Source organism: Anser cygnoides, chromosome 10 (genome assembly GCF_040182565.1).
Source record: "Anser cygnoides isolate HZ-2024a breed goose chromosome 10, Taihu_goose_T2T_genome, whole genome shotgun sequence".
Taxonomy (NCBI): domain Eukaryota; kingdom Metazoa; phylum Chordata; class Aves; order Anseriformes; family Anatidae; genus Anser; species Anser cygnoides.
The window spans coordinates 22,637,929-22,656,740 of NC_089882.1; the positions used below are offsets into that span (position 1 = coordinate 22,637,929).

The following is an 18,812-nucleotide window of genomic DNA, read 5'->3' on the forward strand; positions in this document are numbered from 1 at the left end:
AAGTATTACACAAAAATTAGTTTTTCTTGTACACATGTACAATTAACGTTTTGACCTTTTTATTTTGGAAATAAGATCATTATGGTTTATACTCCACAAAGTGACAATAAGTGATGGCACAGAGCACAATGCCTCGCTTTACTAAATACTGCCAATTCCATCTCCTCTCATCTAAGATCAGTCTCTGGAATTTCAGTAGAGGATACTATTTCTAAATTATTAAAGGAACTGCAGTGTAGAAATTTATCAGGGAAACCTGACATAGCTGAGATTTCTGAAACCAGGTAGAAGATTGTTCATTTACAACTCAAGATAAATCCACCATTGCAGAAGCAGGCAAAAAGTTTCATCCCTAGAAAAGGAATAAGTTAACTCCCCTTTCATTTTCCCCCTGTATTTAGGGGAAAACAGAAGATTTTATGAATCAGTAGCAAGACTAACAGAAAAAAATAGCGGCATTTAATCCCTTCACTGCATTGCACCCCAAAGCCTTTATATTCAACACTGACAAGATGCAAGCACACTTTTGCTACTTTAATTATAAAAATGTTTAAACTGTCCCAGTAGTGAATACAGTAGGTGACACCTTGGAGTGATTACATTACGATATAGCTAGGTTAATTCAGTCAACGCTAAGTTAGGTATAAAGAACATCTTAAAGATTTGTCTCTACGTGTAACAGCAACAAAATCTGGGACATTTTTGTGTACCAATTAAGTATCAAGTAGTATTTAAGCGTGTTAAGAGTATATGATTATGCAAACTAAGAAATAGAACTGGCATCAATGGTCTTCATAGGCCTTTTGCTTCCTCTCCACTTTTCTTTGGTAAATGTTGTAAGTACAAGAACATGGCAGCTATACAAATATGGTGCAAAATAAACACATGGAATTTAGGAACTCCAAACCCTGATGCAGAAACGTCTATTTTTATGCGTTTCAAATCCCAGCCTATTGTCCTTACCATCCTGAAATGGATTTTTAAGACTAATACAAACGACCAGGAATGTGGACAACACCATTTTGCTACATGCAGTACAAATATATATGCTGAATGGGCTTGATGAACAAAAAACAGCACCAAGTGTTCTGAAGACTTCAGTGGACAAGAATTAGTTGTCTAGCTCTGGGATGCATATGTTTGCACTTAGAAGGAACAATAAAGTGTGAACTCATGTCTTTTGAAACTTGATTAAATTGAGCACAGTGCAGGAACACCACTGCTTACTTCTACAAGTAGCTTACCCATTGCTTTTCAAGCTGTCCTTACGTGGCTATTGAGGTAGATTTTTTATTTTTTTTTTTAAACTAAAGATACTGCAGAAAGTGGCCTATGCTGTGTGAAAATGCTTGTAGCTTCCCTGGGACATTAAGGCTAGCACATAAAACAAGCAAATCAATGGCCAAAAATTCATATCATCATCAAGTTCATCTATAATTGCATTTTATGACTCTGTAAGAGGGATTTCTTATAGCTCCTATGTTTCTGTCAGGGGTAGCTACCAGGGATGGGAGGGACAAATTGTGAGGGAAAACAATCTAAGTATTTTTTGAACACTGAAAACAGAGAAGACTTGGCAGAGACACCACAGTACACGTTGGAGTTTTTAGATGAAAATGGGCAAATTATATATATATCCACACACACGGATATATAAAATATTTAAATAAAATATTCAGAAAAATGAGCCATTTTTTAAGTAAACACTTCTAATAACAGTCAACTCATATTTACCGGAGCAATATATCAGCCCAGATCAGTGGTTAGAAAGCAGAAGGAAATAAACTGCTGGAAGCACTAAAAATGGACCAAAACTCAAAACATCAGAAAGGATATGAAATTATGATGTTCTTATCCAGAAACGTAAGTGCAATTACCTTTACAAAATGATTATTTTATAGCACATAATTGTAAAATGTCATACCTTGGTTAGGACATGAAAGATGTAGGGATACATTAACCCCTTCTTGTGCCTGTGTTCTGCCACTCTTAATACTTCAGGTGCTACTGGAGGTAATGGAGGAGTAGTAATATCCATGTGGTTTCTGGTGGGCATTGACAACAGGCATGGGATTTGTGGATTACTGGTTTGATTCCCTTTGACATCAGCTGCCTGACTTCCTGAAGAAGCACTAGAGGAACCTTCTGCCTATAACAGAACATACAAAATAAAGTGCTTTTGAAAATGTACAGAAACATACCAGAAGATCAGCCAAGAGGAACAGCAATTTCCTTCTTCACTCACAATGAAAATAGTAAATCTTCACGTCATGATGTGTCAGTAGGTAGAATATACTACCCAACATTGACTAAAAGATTTTCGGAGAATGTAAACTTACAGCCTTTGCTTGCTAGCAGAAGACAATTACTGAAAAGGTATTATGTTAAAGCTTCAACTTATTATAACAGTAACAAGTAATTATTATTTTATTTGATTTTTAATTGTACAATACAAAAGAGTGAATGATGACCTCTTAATGAAATGTGGATGACCTCATAACGATTTCCAAAATTCTACCCAACTACATGTTTTAACTGACACGAAGGCTGTAATTTATCTAGACTTTCATTAACAAAACCCTCCACTGTATTTCTAAATGAAGCAGGAAAGATTACATAGTGCATTTTAAATGCATTAAAAATATAGTGTCTGAACTCAAAAGCCTTAAGTGTTATTTTTTTAAAACATAAAATTACTCTGAGAAGAAGAATGTAAGAGAAAATGGTAACATTTACTGACTGCAAGATTAAAATGGCATTTAGTTCCACTTCTTGAAATTTAGTTCACAGGCTTAGAGCAAAAACATGATGCATAAAAACGTACTGTAAACCTACCAGTGAATAAGCCTTTTGTAAGCATTTGTGTTATAGCTTTCACAGATACTACCAAAAAAAAGAGTTCATTCCTAAAAATCCTTGCCTACAAAACTGAAAGCTGTTTTTAGCTTCAGGAAAAAAGTCTATACTAGTTTCATTCCTATAAACTATTACAGTAATATTAGAAATTACTTTTTGTGCACTTAATGATACCTTATGCATGAGTATTTTCACAATTTGTGCATAAAATTTCACATGCTGCATACAACATCAAAAGCAAACCCTAAACAGAAATGGCCAAAGCCATGAAATCCCATACAAAGTACAAGAAATAACAGGAGGAAAAACACAAAACAAACACTCATAACAAGCTAAATTTGTTCACCAGGCTTTGATGAAAAATACAAATCTGCCTTTTTTTTTTTTTAAAAAAGGAATGCTTAGAACCTCCAACAATCTTGTACTGGAAGGTGCATATTAAAAACAGGCTCTGACAAAATATCAAAGGGGGGACACTGTTTTAAGATTTTTACATTTAAAGCACACAATAAAAGAGGACATTACTGAAAGATTCTACTTTAGAATTGTAACCTAGACTTTTCATTTATGAAAATGACAACGTACAGAATAAAAGGTTAAAGCTTGTAACACACAACACTAACACAAACACAAGCTACTGGAGCTCTGTTAAACCTGTTACACTATCCTTACATTTCATTACCAGTTTAAAGATTTTTGTCCCTGTCTTCTACTACCCCAACAATTAAAAGTCAGTAATACTGGAACATGAAGAAAGTTTGCAAGACTACCCATTGCTAGGGGCACACAGGGAGGAAGACAAAAACAAACACAAACAAACCTGAAAAGTACCTATGTTTTCTTCATTTGCACTACCCAGGTTCTTCCTGAATCTTTCACAGTGGTATTCAAACACCTAAACCGAGGAACTACTGCAGTAAAGTATTATTTTATTTTTTTTTTAGTACTATGCAGTCACCCAAGTGAGATGAACACACCTTTGTCACATATAACCCCACACTACACAACTCCAATGCAGAAATTTTGACAGGCAAGTCAAAAGGGTAAGAAGTGCTGATTGGTGCTGTCTGATCTATGCTAACTTTTCAGCACTTCAAATTACCTGAGAAAATCACATAGCTCATTCCAAAGCTGAAACCTTTAGGAAATATTTCTTTTTCTAATCATTTTATATATACCTCTTCAGGAAGCAAGTTAATCTACAAAACGTACTCATACTTCTCCCTGTTGTGCTCAAGAGATACAACTGTCTTCTGCTAAGGAAGGCTAAAGAAGTGGCTTGATATTCAAAAATAAAAGTATACAAGTAGAACTCAAAGCATTTACACATTAAGTTGGATGCACTCAAGTTGTACTGCAGGCAAGCATCTCCTGGAAAGTTTAATCACTGCTTATACAGCTCTAATTCCACGTGTCCCAGGACGGGCAGGCAGGGGTGCACTGCAGCATGTCCCACCCGCCCACGACCCAGCTGCAGGGGAAGCACCACCACCATTGGCTGCCCCCTGCTCTCCATTCCCCTGGGAGGGCACGGGGCTGTGCAGCACACACAAGGCTTCACGCATGGCCAGTAGCACAGACAAGAAAGGAATGCAATAGGTCACATTAGCATTTGCATACGGTGACTAATCCACAGGCAGATACAGTTATCATGCAGGGCGTAGTCTGCAAAAATAATAACCAGTGATGGATGAAATCACCAGCTTGATATTTTAAGCACAAAGCCAAAGTTTACTGGAATTTCTATGCCAAAGGTACAGGGAAAATGTTCTTCTGTTTTTCTGCAGCATAAGTAACTTTTTTTTTTTTTTTGACAAAAGACTAATAGCTAGCTCCATCACAAAAATGCTGAGGTATCACATGCAAATGATTCAAACACTAAACATGGTTCACACTCGGAAAACGGACCATCATGCTCTTAATTTGGCAATGGTTTTATATCTTCAAGTAATTTAATAGGATAACGTTAAGTCTTTAACAAGGGCTTAATTATTCCATCCTTACTTAGTAAAGTAGCAATACATTGTAGCTGTTCCCATGGAGTTACCTGAATATGTATTATGTGAAAACCATACCAAGTGGTTGTGAAGGACTTTTACTCCTCAGCTGAGCTTTAATACACCTATAACGGTCCATGACTAATGCTGAAATGTTGCATTAGAGCTGTTCTCACTATACTGTAGCTTACATGACATGGATCCTGTACCCATGGACTGTGTCCCATGCAGAATCCTTAGTAAAAATCAAAATAATGCACTACTGTAGATGTGGGTAGCAACATACATGGATGAGACTGTTAGCTAAGGGGTAAACATGTTCATAACTTTGTTTCTCTTTTTTATCTAGCATTTTCTAAAACAGCCTATTTAATTTTTATTTTTATGCATATGCTACAATATTCATTGGAAATCTTCTTACTATATTTTAAAGCCACTGCTTTGAAATTCACAAAAAAGTGTAAAAATTTATGTTAAATCCCACAGATCAATTTTGAAAATTCTACTCACAAGTTTGATACAAAGATTTAGCACAAAATTATACACTGCAATTAATGTTTGGAACTTAACAAATTACCTTTGTTTGGTCTCCCAGGTCTCCACGTGTTTGACTTTCTGACTGGGTTCCTGTTTTTTCCCAGCCTATTTTGTTCCCACTGACATGGCTGAAGGACAACAAAGAAAAACATAAAGTTCTGCTTAAGGTATGATGTGATAAATCCTTGGCGACTGTTAACGGATCTATTGGCCAGAGAGGACTTTAAGGGATGCTATGTATTAGAAATGTTAATTTGTAGGAGTCTTGAAGACTTAGATAACCGTGTTTATTCATTTATACTATGTCAATATTTAGATCATATTTAAAAGCTATAAGGAATCCTTTACAATGACTAAATAACGTTCATGCAAAAAAAATTCTCGACTGAGCTTTAAATATTTGTCACTATGCCAAGTAATTTCTCTCAGTCAGATGAAGACTACTTCTACAAACAGCAATACTATCTAAACTTACATTTCTAAATTAATTCAAAACTTACTGCATACAATGCAGTAGACAGTCTTATGAAAAAAATGAAGAATACTTTACATGACATATTATTTGAAGTCAACAGACTGCATCAGAACAAAGTCCAAGCTACCATGCATAACTGTAGATACATTCAGAGTTTAATATGATGTAGAAGCATATTTCGTAGAATCACAGAATACTTTGGGTTAGAAAAGATCTCTAAGCTCATCTAGTCCAACCTTTATTTATACTATTATACACAAATTCAAACTTTTAGAGGCAATCACAGGCCTTCTAAAGACACAGGTTTTAGTTCTCACATTGTAATCCACTACACCTAACAAGACGAAGGTAAACACAAACCGCCACCGTTCAAATTTCCTTTTTGTAGGTCAGTAAGCAGTAATTACAAGGAAGTCTGCACAACTTTATTGCCAAGGACAGACATATGATCTACTGGAAGTCAGAAATACTTCTGCAGTAAACAAGGCACATTAGTAGAAGAGAGCAAGAACAATTTCACTGCGCCTTTGTTCTATACATAGCCTGTCAACGAGGGCTCTTAGGTCACTGCTTTAAATTTTGAGTTTCTGACATTCACATCAAGTTTCTCTGATAAACCACATTATCCCAAAATTTTAGAAGTGCAAACGCTACAAATTCAGCAAAGTTTCATAGTTTTTAGTTACTGAAGTTTTACTGAGTTGTACTGTGAGGTAGGAATATTTCCTTTATACAAAGAAAAGAACGGGAAGGTTTTGTGACATTTACCAAAACCTCACTCTTTCCTTCTTTCAATAAAGCATAAGGGCAGAAGTGGAAAAATATCCAATATTATTTGGTTTTGGATTTCTGCTCATTAAGGAACAAGGTGACTAGAGTGAACCATGAATATATTTGCAGTCATAGTGACCCAAGACTATTTTGTGAAGGTCTATCATATCACTAATAAGCAGATTTCTTTACTTTCAGGATACTGAATGATTATGAAAATAAATTTATTTTAGGAGAAGCAGAGTAAGAAAGCATCCTCATGAAAAACTTACTTCACTGCACCTCCATTGCCTTCATCGTTGTCAGAGGAGGATGATGTAGAAGAGGCAGGAAAATAGGTTGAATCCACATGATTAGGGCTCCCACTCTGAGCTGGATTTATTGGAGAAGATCGTTCATACAATGGTGTATGTTTTCCTTCATGAGGAATGTTACTGTAGTTGTTCTGCTCAGAAAGACTTTTTCCACCTGTTTCCAAGGTGATGGCTGGCTCAGAGAGACTGTATGGGTATGGACCCTGACCTTGGGCACCACCCTGATTGGACATCTGCTGGGCCTAAAATCAAGCAATCTTTCTTAAATGAAGGTAACAAAAAGACTTTTCTTTTAAAACTGAATATATTATTTAACCAAGCTGCACATTCCAACTGTACACATTAAATCTCAGCTGTCATGGATATCCACAAAAATTGTTCTACCAGAGTCTACAGCATCTTTATAGCTCCAGGGTTAAAACGCAGTCAGTGAACGCCCATGCTAAAAGTTACATATACCTTTCCCAGCCAGATTTTAATTCAAGGAGCACAGTAGGTTTTTCCCAAGGAGAAGGACAGAGGGTTACACTTACCACAGGTTTTGCTTGTAGTGAGGTCTGTGGAATGTTAAGTATCTGAGAAGGAACATATGGTGGCACTATCCCAGGCATTCCAAACTGATTTGGTCTGGCTGCTGCATTGCAAATGGGGAGGAGGGGAAATAAACAGGGGGGAAAAGAAAACCACTTAGGAAAATGCTCACTAAGTATTTGACACAAATTTTACTTTTTGTATCCTTTTGCTTCTATGGTTTATCTTGTCTTGTTCTGTTAGCATTACTGTTTTCCAGCATGCCTTAAGTCAGTTTTATTCGTTTTTGCCTTTTAATAAAAATAGCTTGTGAAGTCTATTTTACTTGCCTCACCTTTTGTCAATTGTTTTTCTCTCATTGCTGTACACTTCTATTTTACCTGGGAATCAAAGGAAACTTAAAAGAAAAAAGCCCAAGAGAGGTGATAAGCAAGAAGCTGACAAAACAAATGTCACAGAGACAAACAATGCTAGCACTTTCTATCATTTGAGTATCTGACTTAGAGTAGACTTAATGCTCTTTTCGTTGTAGCTCTTGGAATGAAAAACAAACAAAAACCAATTAAATAAAAAGAAGAAAAAATATATTAGCGTAGCAGTATGGTAACTGAAAGTCATTGGAAAATTTCAGCTCAAGTTATGTTTTAGTGTTAAGAATGAGGGATATGTGTTAAGTGCTATGATCATATGATTAGTTTGTACATCTTGTGAGTAATCTGCAACACCGGAAAAATTAGTGGCTGCAATTTAAGCATGTACGTTATAACATCAGAAAAATCAAAGACCATGAAAAGATTTCTAATATACATCAGGTAAATCAAGCAAGAAGTAAGAATGTTTTGTGGAAAATAAACTGTCTTCATGACTGGAACTGGACACCAGTTTTCACTCGTTTCCAGCACTGTACTCTCAAGTGACCTAATGCTTAGAACTGATTCAGCAATAGCTAAGAGGAAAATCAGTCCAGATTGCTATTCTCCTTTTGGGGAAAGAACACAGCCACTGTGAAGACTCTGTGAACTCTGTGAAAACTCTTTTTTGGAAGCGTGGTATTCAAGTGTTAACGAATATTGCCAGAGAATAAATATGTTTTAAAAGACCCCGTTAATAATAATTTATGGTTATTAAAATAATAATTTAGGGTTATGCCAGGTTTTGTTTAAACTGAAGAGTCTTTTATTTTTTAATTACTTACCTAGGTAATGTGGTGGATGAAATGGCATAGGTTTATTAGTTGCTGAATAATAAGCAACTGCTCTCTTAAATCGAGTAACTTTGTCATCTGTTCTAGACTAAAATAAATAAATAAAAGAAATATCCATCAGGATCAAATCCAGGCATGTCATCTATAGGTCAGCACAGTACTGCGGAGTGGTTAACTTATATCACATACAGTATTAACGCCTATGGAGCCATGAGGACTATAGCACCACACCCTCACAAGAAATATTATGTCAACCCCTGCAAGGATAAAGCTTGAGAATTACTATCCTCACGTACCACTGATTCTCAATGATAGCACACGAAGCTAGACTACAAAACCCCTGTGGTTATCACAAATTATAACTTTAAAGCACTGGGAGTAAGTGCAGCATTTCTGCTTTCTAAAAGAGTGGAAAATTACATTAGGGTACCTACAACACTGCATTTACTGACAGATTCCTATGTCAACTGATACAAAACACTACTTTTATTGAATGCAACTCTTCAACACAAGTCTAGAGCACAAGTGCACAACTGTTCAAAAAATATTTTTTTTTCATACTTTACCTGTGAATGCTGAAAAACATCTTTTGCTATGGCATCCAAATCAGTGGTGTCCTGAATGTTACGGACGTAGTCAGCTACAGCTTTGATTACTACGTCACAAGGTGGTAAAACTAACTGGTGAGCACGTACCTGTGAAAACACGCACATATGTTACTATGAGATAACAGGGTAGTCCAAGATACTTCAGTTACACTGCAAAGAATTAACACAACTGTTAATTGAAAATATATTCAACACATTCTATGTTGACAGATTTAAGGATCTAAATATTTTTGGGCTTTCCACCTTGTTTTCAGAACTTCACTTTAAACAATGACTTGTATTTTTCATTTACAGTACATATATGTATGCATGTATGTATGTATGTATGTGAAACCTCACCTCTGTGTAAATATTTGTTGACTAAGTGAAGTACCTGGTCCAACAACAAACAAGGTCAATGACTCTAATTATTTTGCTGCTTTCCAGTTAGACGTTTCCACATTAGATAAAGGATTTTCTAGAGGATACGTCCATTTGGTATATATGCCAGATTTTATTTTATCATTTTTTAATATATTGACACAGTTTATTCTGAATGTAAAGTGGTGTCAGAATTGCTGAAAGATCTCTGTGCACAGGAAACAGAAACAGAGGGGAAGATTTGAAAAACAGAGAAAAGGAATATCTCAAAGAAACTTACTCTCAAGATTCTACAGGTCTTGGTCTGCAAATTATTATTTGAAGATAATACATAGTTAAATAACTAGTGTTTTCAAACTCTGCATATTTCATTATAGTATGCTATATTCACACACCTTCACATTATATGTAGCATTTTAGGCAAGAAAATATTGTTTATTTCTTTTTATTATCCAAAAAGAGGTATAGATTTCTCTCATTACTATGTGAGCATATTTACTTTCTCTTCCAAGCATTTCAATATCAACACGGTTACTCTTTTTACAGACACACAGGATGTTCTTCAGAAGATAATTTCATTGATAAAGTAGTTTCAACACTCTGGCATTAAAATAATTGATGTTCCACCCTCTGATGTCAGATGTGTCTGACCTCACATACTAACTGACTATTCTGAATGTATGAGAAACATGCGCTTTCAAGGCATGCTAAAAATTCCCCTCAAGTTTATGACCCGAGTCCATCCAGACCATAGATTTTTCTCTACAGAGTCCAAAGTACAGTCTACTCAAGATTTCAGGAAAATAATGAATTCCCATTGATTTAATGGTCCCCAACTGAGGCCACAGGCTTGACAAGATACAAATCACTTTGGACTTTGTAGTAAAAGACCTCTGTAGAAAGAAGAAAGAGCTGGAAGAACTTTGTGGGATGACTTCCAAAGTCCCTACAGATGCAGCTCCCACAGTTCAGCAGCTGACAAGTGCTCTGCTGTACCAGGCTCTGCTGCTGTACTGGGAAGTTTTTCACTCAGTTCTTTGGCCTAAACTCTTCCCATTTTCATATGGGGAAAAGAAGGGAACCAGATAGTTCTGGAAACCGTGGCCTTCCATCTCAACTCTGTCGACAGGCTCCTCCTATACCTACAGCCCTGAAAATGAACCAAGGATTATTCAGCATATTGTGATGGGAATTACCTCTCTTACACGCACTACACGATCCTGTCTGTACTAAAGGAAGTGCAGGTCAAGCAAGCATCATAGACCACTGCAAAATCAAAAGCTGTGTAGCTGTGCTGCTAGCTTGGTCTCCAGAAGTACTCCCCCACAGGCAGGTGGTTACCTTCCCTCCATGCTGCACAGAGCGCATGCGCACAGGGGCAGAAAAGAGGCCTCCAACTACACGGCCTACATTTCTGAGACTGGCTAAGGAACTTTATAAAAATTCTGTCTGGATCCTCGGTACAATTCTGGAGTACTCCGTTAGTAGCTATACAGGCAGCCAGATTTTTAACTTTCACCTGCCTATTTGCTAAATTCAGTGATACAAGATTTGAGAAGTTGTAATTACTGTTCAAGAGTTCTATACTTTAGATATGAGAAAAGGTGAAAAATCCTTGTTTGTATTCCACACAGAGGTACCATACTGTACTAAAAAATACTGCAATCCAGCCTCGTCAGAAACGTTTATGCAAAATTCTTATTAATACTTAATTAGATTTATATTTGCAATTTAGAGTCCGCACAACAAGCCCTTTTTTTTTTTATATGCAGTCCACCACATTACTTTGTCTTCTCTGCCTGTATTTGATCCATTTATTATGCAATTTCTTAGACTGCCTTCTTAATATTTAGACCATGGAAATTTTGCCCAGATTCCCATTTTTATTAATTTCCTTATCCCCATGTCTACTTTTCAGAAGTGTCAGGATATTCATTCTGTATCTGGTCATTCTCTACCAGAAATGAGCTTCACATTTTATGAGACTGAATAAAGAACAGTTTGGTTTGGTGTAGTAAGTGGCACAACTATTATTTTTTATTTCATACAGTAAATTTAAATTTTCTGTAGCGTGCAATCCAAATGTACAGAACAATCCTAAATATAGATCACATTCATATGTAAGCTTACACTCACAAATATTGATGAGTGAATTTTGCTCCAATCTACTAGCAGAAGACATAACTTTTCTTCTCACTGGTAATCTAAGTCGTTTTATGAACACCTACCATTTTATTTGTACGTGTAATTATTACACATCTCTAAAGCAGCTGAATCATAACATGGCTGTGTCATGTTCGATGTGCTCTCTGCAGAGCACCTTGGAGAAACCCTGCATTACTGCCTAAGTGTTTCTGCAATGTCTGCTTGAAAATTCAGTGGATGAAAAGCACGAGCAGCATATCATCAGGCTTATGTAATTTCCAAGATAGTAATATTTAATAAACGTTAAGCAGTTACCATCAAGAGATGATATCATGACACACTAGCACTAATATTCAGCTCAGACCCTGGAAGCACAAAGCTCAAGCGAGACATGTTAAGGGCTTACTATGCATATCGCCCCCAGTTTAGCTCCTTTTAAACCAACAGCCTGAAGACCTCACTGGCGCATATTCCTAACTTCTGAAGTGAGACCATCTTAAAGTACGTACTGCAGATTTAGAGACATTTCAGACATCTGGATTTTATTCTCTTTTATTCTGTTTCAGAAGACATCTAGTCCATATGTGAGAACACCCTCAAAAATAAAAATGTCATGACCTACACAGAAGCCAAAAACAAAAAAGCAGAGAAATAAGATCATCTTTCCTGCTACTGAAGGGGAAAAAAATTATATTCATTTCGGAATGTTCTAGAAGTCTAAAATTGTACATTTTGCACTGAATCATAAATGTTTCTAATGCTGTGCACATTAAAATACATAGGAAATCTTCAGTGTTAGATAAGGGAAAAATATTAAGACTTAACAGTAAAATTTACAGAAAACCTGTTAATGATTCAAATGTGCTGTTAGCTGCACTCAAAGCATTTCAGAACAAAATTAGAATCATATTTTGTTAATTTTTTGTTCTAAGAGTTTCCTTCCTAGAAGCCAGTTTTACCTTAACCTCTTCAGAAGAGTTTCAGACAATATGAAAAACAAATTTTGAAAAGTCAGACATGGAGGTAGATCACACTCTTTGAGGGAATCAGGTTACAAAACACGTGACATCTGACAACTGCATTTTCCTACTTGTAAAAGGACTAATTTCATGAAGGAACACTGACAAGAATCACAAGTGACCTATTAACGCACTTTGGCAAGATTAAGTGGGGAAAGGAAATTAATTTTACAAAGGTATTTGTCAAAACGAGAGGCAGAGAGCAACATTACAAGCCTTGAAGCTAAGAGATTAAAAAAAAAGCCTTGGTTTTGATGAAATAAACTGGCAAAAATGCTTTTTCAAAAAGAGAATAGGCTCGCATGTGCAACTCCACCAGATTAGCAGGATACTGTAGGAAGAACCTAAGCTACACTTGGAAAAAAATCCCCCATTCTGGGACAACTACAGTTACCCACCACCTCCAGGAAGTGAAGCCTTTAAAAGCTAATCAGCACAAGTACCAGCATTTACTGTTGTGCCTGCTAGAAACAGATAATCAATTTCATTTTATTTTCAAAACATTAAAAAAGAAACTTTGAATGTTCAATTATAGGGAGGTGACACATAGGGAACATTTTTTTCATTGGTAAGAGAAAAGGCTGAAGATATGAGGAACATTACAAGTTATCTGGGTTTCGTTATTTTTGTCTAGTAATTTCTGGTAGAGCTCCCACCCAAACAGTTTGCATCTTGTCTCAGCCTTTGAAGGTTAAATACATTTAATCTTACAGGCTTGTAGTGCATCTGATCAACCTTTCCAAAGAGGCAAGAAGTTCATTGGATGCCTTAAAATCCTCTCAAATGAGAAGCTCAGCTTTTCCCTTAAGATCGGGTTATTCAATTAGAAATTCTCTCTCCCCCCTCCTCCCTTCATACTGGTTGGAAAATTTCTCTCTTTCTACTTTCCTATGTCAGGGTGGCAAAGGAGAACAATACACACAGCGCGGAGATAATTTGTGAACAATTTATATGCATAGGACTGGGAGAAAAGTCAAACCTAAATCGAGGAACCAGAAGATGCCAAAAAGAATAGGGGAGAGCACAAAGACAAGCTGAAGAGATGATACAGGCAGACCGCACACGAGACAATCCGCCTGACAACCCTGCACACTGCCATGAACTTGAGGGCTGGGCTGCCATCCAGAAAGACCTAGACAACCTGGAGGAATGAGCCAGCAGGAACCTTAAGAAATCCAACAAGTACAAAAGCAAGCCTTGCACCTGGCTGCTATACAGGCTGGAGATGTGCCAAGGAAGACTGGGGCTCTCGGTAGACGGCAAGCTGAGCGGGATCCAGCAGGGTGCCCTGACAGCTGAGAAGGCCAGCTGTGCCCAGGGCCGCAGGAGCACAGCCAGCAGACTGAGGGATGTGATGACTTCTGCTCATTAAATCACCCCCAGAACACTGCATCCAGCTTTGGGCTCCCAAAGCCCAAACAATACAAGACAGATGTCAATAAAGTTGAGCAAGTTCAGCTGGAGGCCATCAGGACTGTCAAGGAGTTGGAACAGCAGCTCTTTGAGAAGGGGCTGAAGGAACAGAGCTTGCTCAGCCTGGCAATGACAAGGCTCTGAGATCACCTAACAGCAGTCTTTCGATGCCTATGAGAAGGTTATCCAAAGCACAGAGCCAGGCTCCTCACTGCTGCGCATCGTGGAAGGAGAGACAAAAGGCATAGACTAAAATAAGATGGGTTCAGCCTGTGTGCAAGGAAAAACATTTTTACCTCAAGGACTGTCAAGCCATGGAGAAGGCTGCCCAGACAGGTTGTGCAATCACCAGCCAGCCTCAGAGGTTTCCCAGACTAGTTTAGGTAAAGCCCTGAGCAATGTGTTCTGACCTCAGGTTGACCGTGTTTTGAGCAGGAGGCTGGGCTAGATGACCTCCTGAAATCCTTTCCAACCTGAATCACCCTATGATGGCCCTTAGCATCCAGCAGGAGAACACTTACCTGAAGCACATTTTAAGAGTACCATCTGAGCAGCAGCACATTGTCTAAAATTAGTCTCCCTCCAGCAGACTCCCTCTCAGGTCAATGGAGAAAGACAAGAACTTCCTAGAGCAATTCACAGAAGCAGCCCAACCTGCAAATTTTGAATTGCCTTCTGGAAGCATCTCTTTCTGTCCCTCTACCAAGGTGAAGCAGCCAAGGAGATTAGATAGCTAATTTTGCCAGGTAAAAATAGATGTGATATATTGTAATGGTGGGCATATCGAGACCTTGACAAAGAGTTCAGCAAATTCATCCTTTCAAATCCACCCTAACAGGAAGATAATCCATCACAAATGAAGGCATCAATCTCAGAGTTTTCCTGCATATTTTTCTCTTTCCAAAAAAACGGAGGTTGTGTTAAGACTTGTTTCTAAGGTTACCTTTCCCTTGTGTATGAAGCGTTTGCATTTCTTTGATGCTATGTCCTCCCAAATCAACACCAACTCATCCTACAGATAAGAAAGTCCCCTCCTAATTCAGTTCTGATGCAAAAAAATGCACTGATCTTGAAGCCCCTTCCTGTAGCAGGCTTTCCAGAATGGGAACCGAGTTGTTTCTGTAGACCTCTTAAAAATAAATCCTGAAGCGCACAAATATAACACAGTATAATGCTACCTCCCAAATTAGGACTAGCCGCCAAATTCTCTCGGGAATTTTAACATCTCACCTCCTGCTTTGAATTCTGATCTTGGTGGTCATTTCATTTAAATTTGTCCACAGAATTTCACAGTTTTGCTGAGCTGATGATTGGTGCTGGTGCCTTCTGCAGGCACCGCTTTTTACCCAGCACGTAAGGATGCTGTCAGGACAGTTTGGTTTGTTTCCTTCTAGATGTAAAAGATGGACTCTTTCTTCAGATTTCCATTTCCCTTCCTTTCAGTTTCTACTCAGCTGTTCCTAGATGAATGGTCCATTCTCAGGTCCCTCTTTAAAAGAGTGACAGTTTACTCAGTTCTGCTTTTTCTTCACCTCAACAACTTGATACTTGAGCAGACATGCCAGTTTTCTACCAGTGAAGACCGGTAATTTCTTATTCTAAGTCACATTTCTTAATTGGTGAACCAGCAAAGCTTCTCTTATAGGAAGAGTAACCATTTTGCTACATCATAATAAAAGAGTGAGAAAAAAATGCAGAAAATAAATTGTATATTATCTGTAACAGATTTCACTGAGAAGCTATGAACCAAGCCACTGGGAACCAAATCTGTTAGCTATCTACTGCCTTAGATATAAAAGATTAAAGTCTTTATGCAATAAGAAGAGTTTTCTATATCCTAAATGAATCGAATGAGGTGTAGAATGAGTTCTGTGTTCCTAGGCACTGAAAACAATCAGCAGTAAATCTAAATAGATGCAACAAAGCAGCATTTTAAGTGTAGCCCACAACTCCCCTTGCCCCGCTTCCAACTTTTACAGTAGCTTGTGATATTTTATTATTTTTTTTAAAAACTGCACTGAAACTACTTTTTGCCCTCTAACTTACAGCTAACAAACTTGTCTCAAGTTCTCTAAGTATTCATAAAGTTTACAAGGAGTATTGCTTTCTGTACATCTACAACTAACAGTGTCTACAGAGCAACTTGAAATGAAGTCATTGACATGTCAAAACAACTAAAACTGAGCTAATGAGCTACTGAAACAAGTTATGATTTCAAACCATGAGCACAGCTGAAATTGAAGCTAAAAAATGAAGTTGTTCTCTCACTGGCAACTAATGAAGATTGGTTTCCTGTAGACTTGTGTCCTTTCTGCTGCAGCCCAGCTTCTTTCTCTCCCTTTTGACATCATTATCAGCCAGGAGACAGAAATGCTGCGGTTAGTTTGGGGCTATGTACTTAACAATTGGCCAGCCTGCTGCTGTGAAATGAAATAAATTGCGTGTTGTGCTAGCCTTTTCCCTCAGTAAGGGCACTAATTTGGGTCTTTTTCACCAATAATAGTGTATCAGCTTTCACAGAGCCTGTAACAGCCAAATGGGAACTACTTTCAAATCTGATTAATATTGGTCAACAGATTAAATAAAGGGAGGACTGCCCAAGTCAGCCCAATGATCTCTAAGAAAATAAGTTTAATTTCCTTAGGATGCCAGGTAAAAAGCCCAACTGGTGCTTTCACTGAAAAAGTAAATGCAGAAGCAAAGATGACAAATGTTTGATTTTCACTCTTGTCATGTAATTCAGTATATATTTAGAAGACGTTTCAAAAGATCTCTACACCCGTATTCTGAATTTGCTGTAAGACAAATCTACTCAGTCTAAAACACAGAAAAGTATTCTGCACATCAGAAAGTTTTATCAACCACTTTGAGAGAAGTCACACATTTTAACCTTCCTAGTCAAAAATAAAAATACAGGCACATTCCTTTAATCTTTCATTTTTTCATCTCAAGTACTACAAGGCAGCAGCAAACACGCATGTTTATATTGTTTTGTGATTACAACATGCTGACACTTACCTTCCTAAAACAGGAGTGGTAGCAAAATAGGGGATGAGTAACATCAAATTCTCATACCTGCTTGCTAGGCAATGCACGTGAAAGCCTTAAAAACACTGCTGAAAATCTTAAAATTCTACCTTTAGCAAGTTAAGTTAAATTCCTTTTTTTCCCCCAATGCTTAAGAAACTTTAGGAGTAGCAGGAAAAAAAGTATTTTTGTTGTAGATACTAAAACAGAACACTTTTACAGAATTTACAAAACACAAATTGATTAGCTATATGGAACACCTTAGGAAAAAAGGAAAAGGATATGTCTACTGTGGCAGAGAGAAAGAAAGGTCACTATTATTCCAATCTCCAGTGTGTCCAGTTTCCCTTTTATAGCTGTTTGGCAAATGCACAAAGCAAGTGTGATTAAGCAGCAGAACAGACATACTGTAAACTAAGAGCATCAGACACAAGCCACTTGCCTCAAAAAAAATAATCTACAGAAGACCACATTGACTTTCTCGTGCAACCAACTCTGGTATATTTACACTGTAATTCAAGAAGTGCAGATAACTGACAAATTCACACAAACTCGGACCAATAGAAAATAAAAGAATTTGGTAGGAAGATATCCTACTAATTATTTTTGACAGTTGAAGAACATGACTAAACAAAAAATTATCCTAAAAAAAGGAAGTAAGAGCGTGTAAAAAGCTACATTCTCTAAGTAAAACCACACACTGAAGCTGTTGGGTGGATGGCTCACGGAGCTGAAGGGCACAGAGGGGGATCGCAAAGGCTAAGTTTAGCCTGGTAAGGCTAATCACCCCAGGTATACTCTGCAGTCAACAGAGGGGCAGGGACACCAGACGGTGACTGAGAACAAGAGCCCTGCATAGCTGCTCTGACTCAAAAATCTGCACGAGCTATGGCAGGCTATCACAATTCTGAATAAGCTTCCTCTTGCTCTTTATTATACTCACAATACATTTAAAATATTAATCTATTACACTGCTCTGATTAACTGTTATGACTGATTTTAGTTTAATTGCTAGTAGTTGCATAAAATTTGTACCTTAAGTGAAGCTAGTGGATGTTCTGGACCAAGTAAACTCCAATGAAAAGAAGCCAAATCTTCATCAGGTAGAATATGATTACCTAGAATAAAGACAGAACTTTATTTAAGATGTAGACATTAAAAACATTACACACTGATTCCACATGCAGCAAAACAAATATGTAGTCCTCAATTCCCAATAAAGAGTTACCAAAGACAGATTGAACTTACAGGTATCCTTTTTGTCACTCCAGAAAATCCTAATCAAAATACTATCCTTACAGCGAAACACACTTCCCTCTGCTCACGGAGCACTGTTCCAGGAAACCCAGTTCACTTAGAGAAGCAACAGACCCAGTCACAACACACGGTGTCTACCTCAGACGCATCTTATGATGGGATCCTCAACAGGCTTTAGCAGTTGAGGTGCGACAGTGCATGAAAAGGCTCCACTGCTCCCCGACAAGCTGGAAAGCCCATCCTGCATGCCAGCACGTGCTGTTACCGACGCACATCAGAGCTGCCGCTGGAATCCACA

General features: G+C 37.6%; 1 protein-coding gene across 3 annotated transcripts in view; it reads right to left on the reverse strand.

Annotated features, from left to right (window-relative positions):
• The window catches only part of FAM120A (family with sequence similarity 120 member A), a 54,062-nt gene that overhangs the window by 25,010 nt on the left and 10,240 nt on the right, over positions 1 to 18,812 (reverse strand). For 2 of the 3 annotated variants that reach the window (XM_048061573.2, XM_048061571.2), the window contains exons 3-9: positions 18,293 to 18,375; positions 9,252 to 9,380; positions 8,677 to 8,773; positions 7,484 to 7,584; positions 6,909 to 7,192; positions 5,431 to 5,518; positions 1,925 to 2,149 (exon numbers count right to left, since the gene is read on the reverse strand). In XM_048061573.2, coding sequence (XP_047917530.1) covers positions 1,925 to 2,149; positions 5,431 to 5,518; positions 6,909 to 7,192; positions 7,484 to 7,584; positions 8,677 to 8,773; positions 9,252 to 9,380; positions 18,293 to 18,375 — 1,007 coding nt within the window. The remainder of the gene's footprint in view (positions 1 to 1,924; positions 2,150 to 5,430; positions 5,519 to 6,908; positions 7,193 to 7,483; positions 7,585 to 8,676; positions 8,774 to 9,251; positions 9,381 to 18,292; positions 18,376 to 18,812) is intronic. The other variant, XM_048061572.2, reaches the window with a different exon arrangement.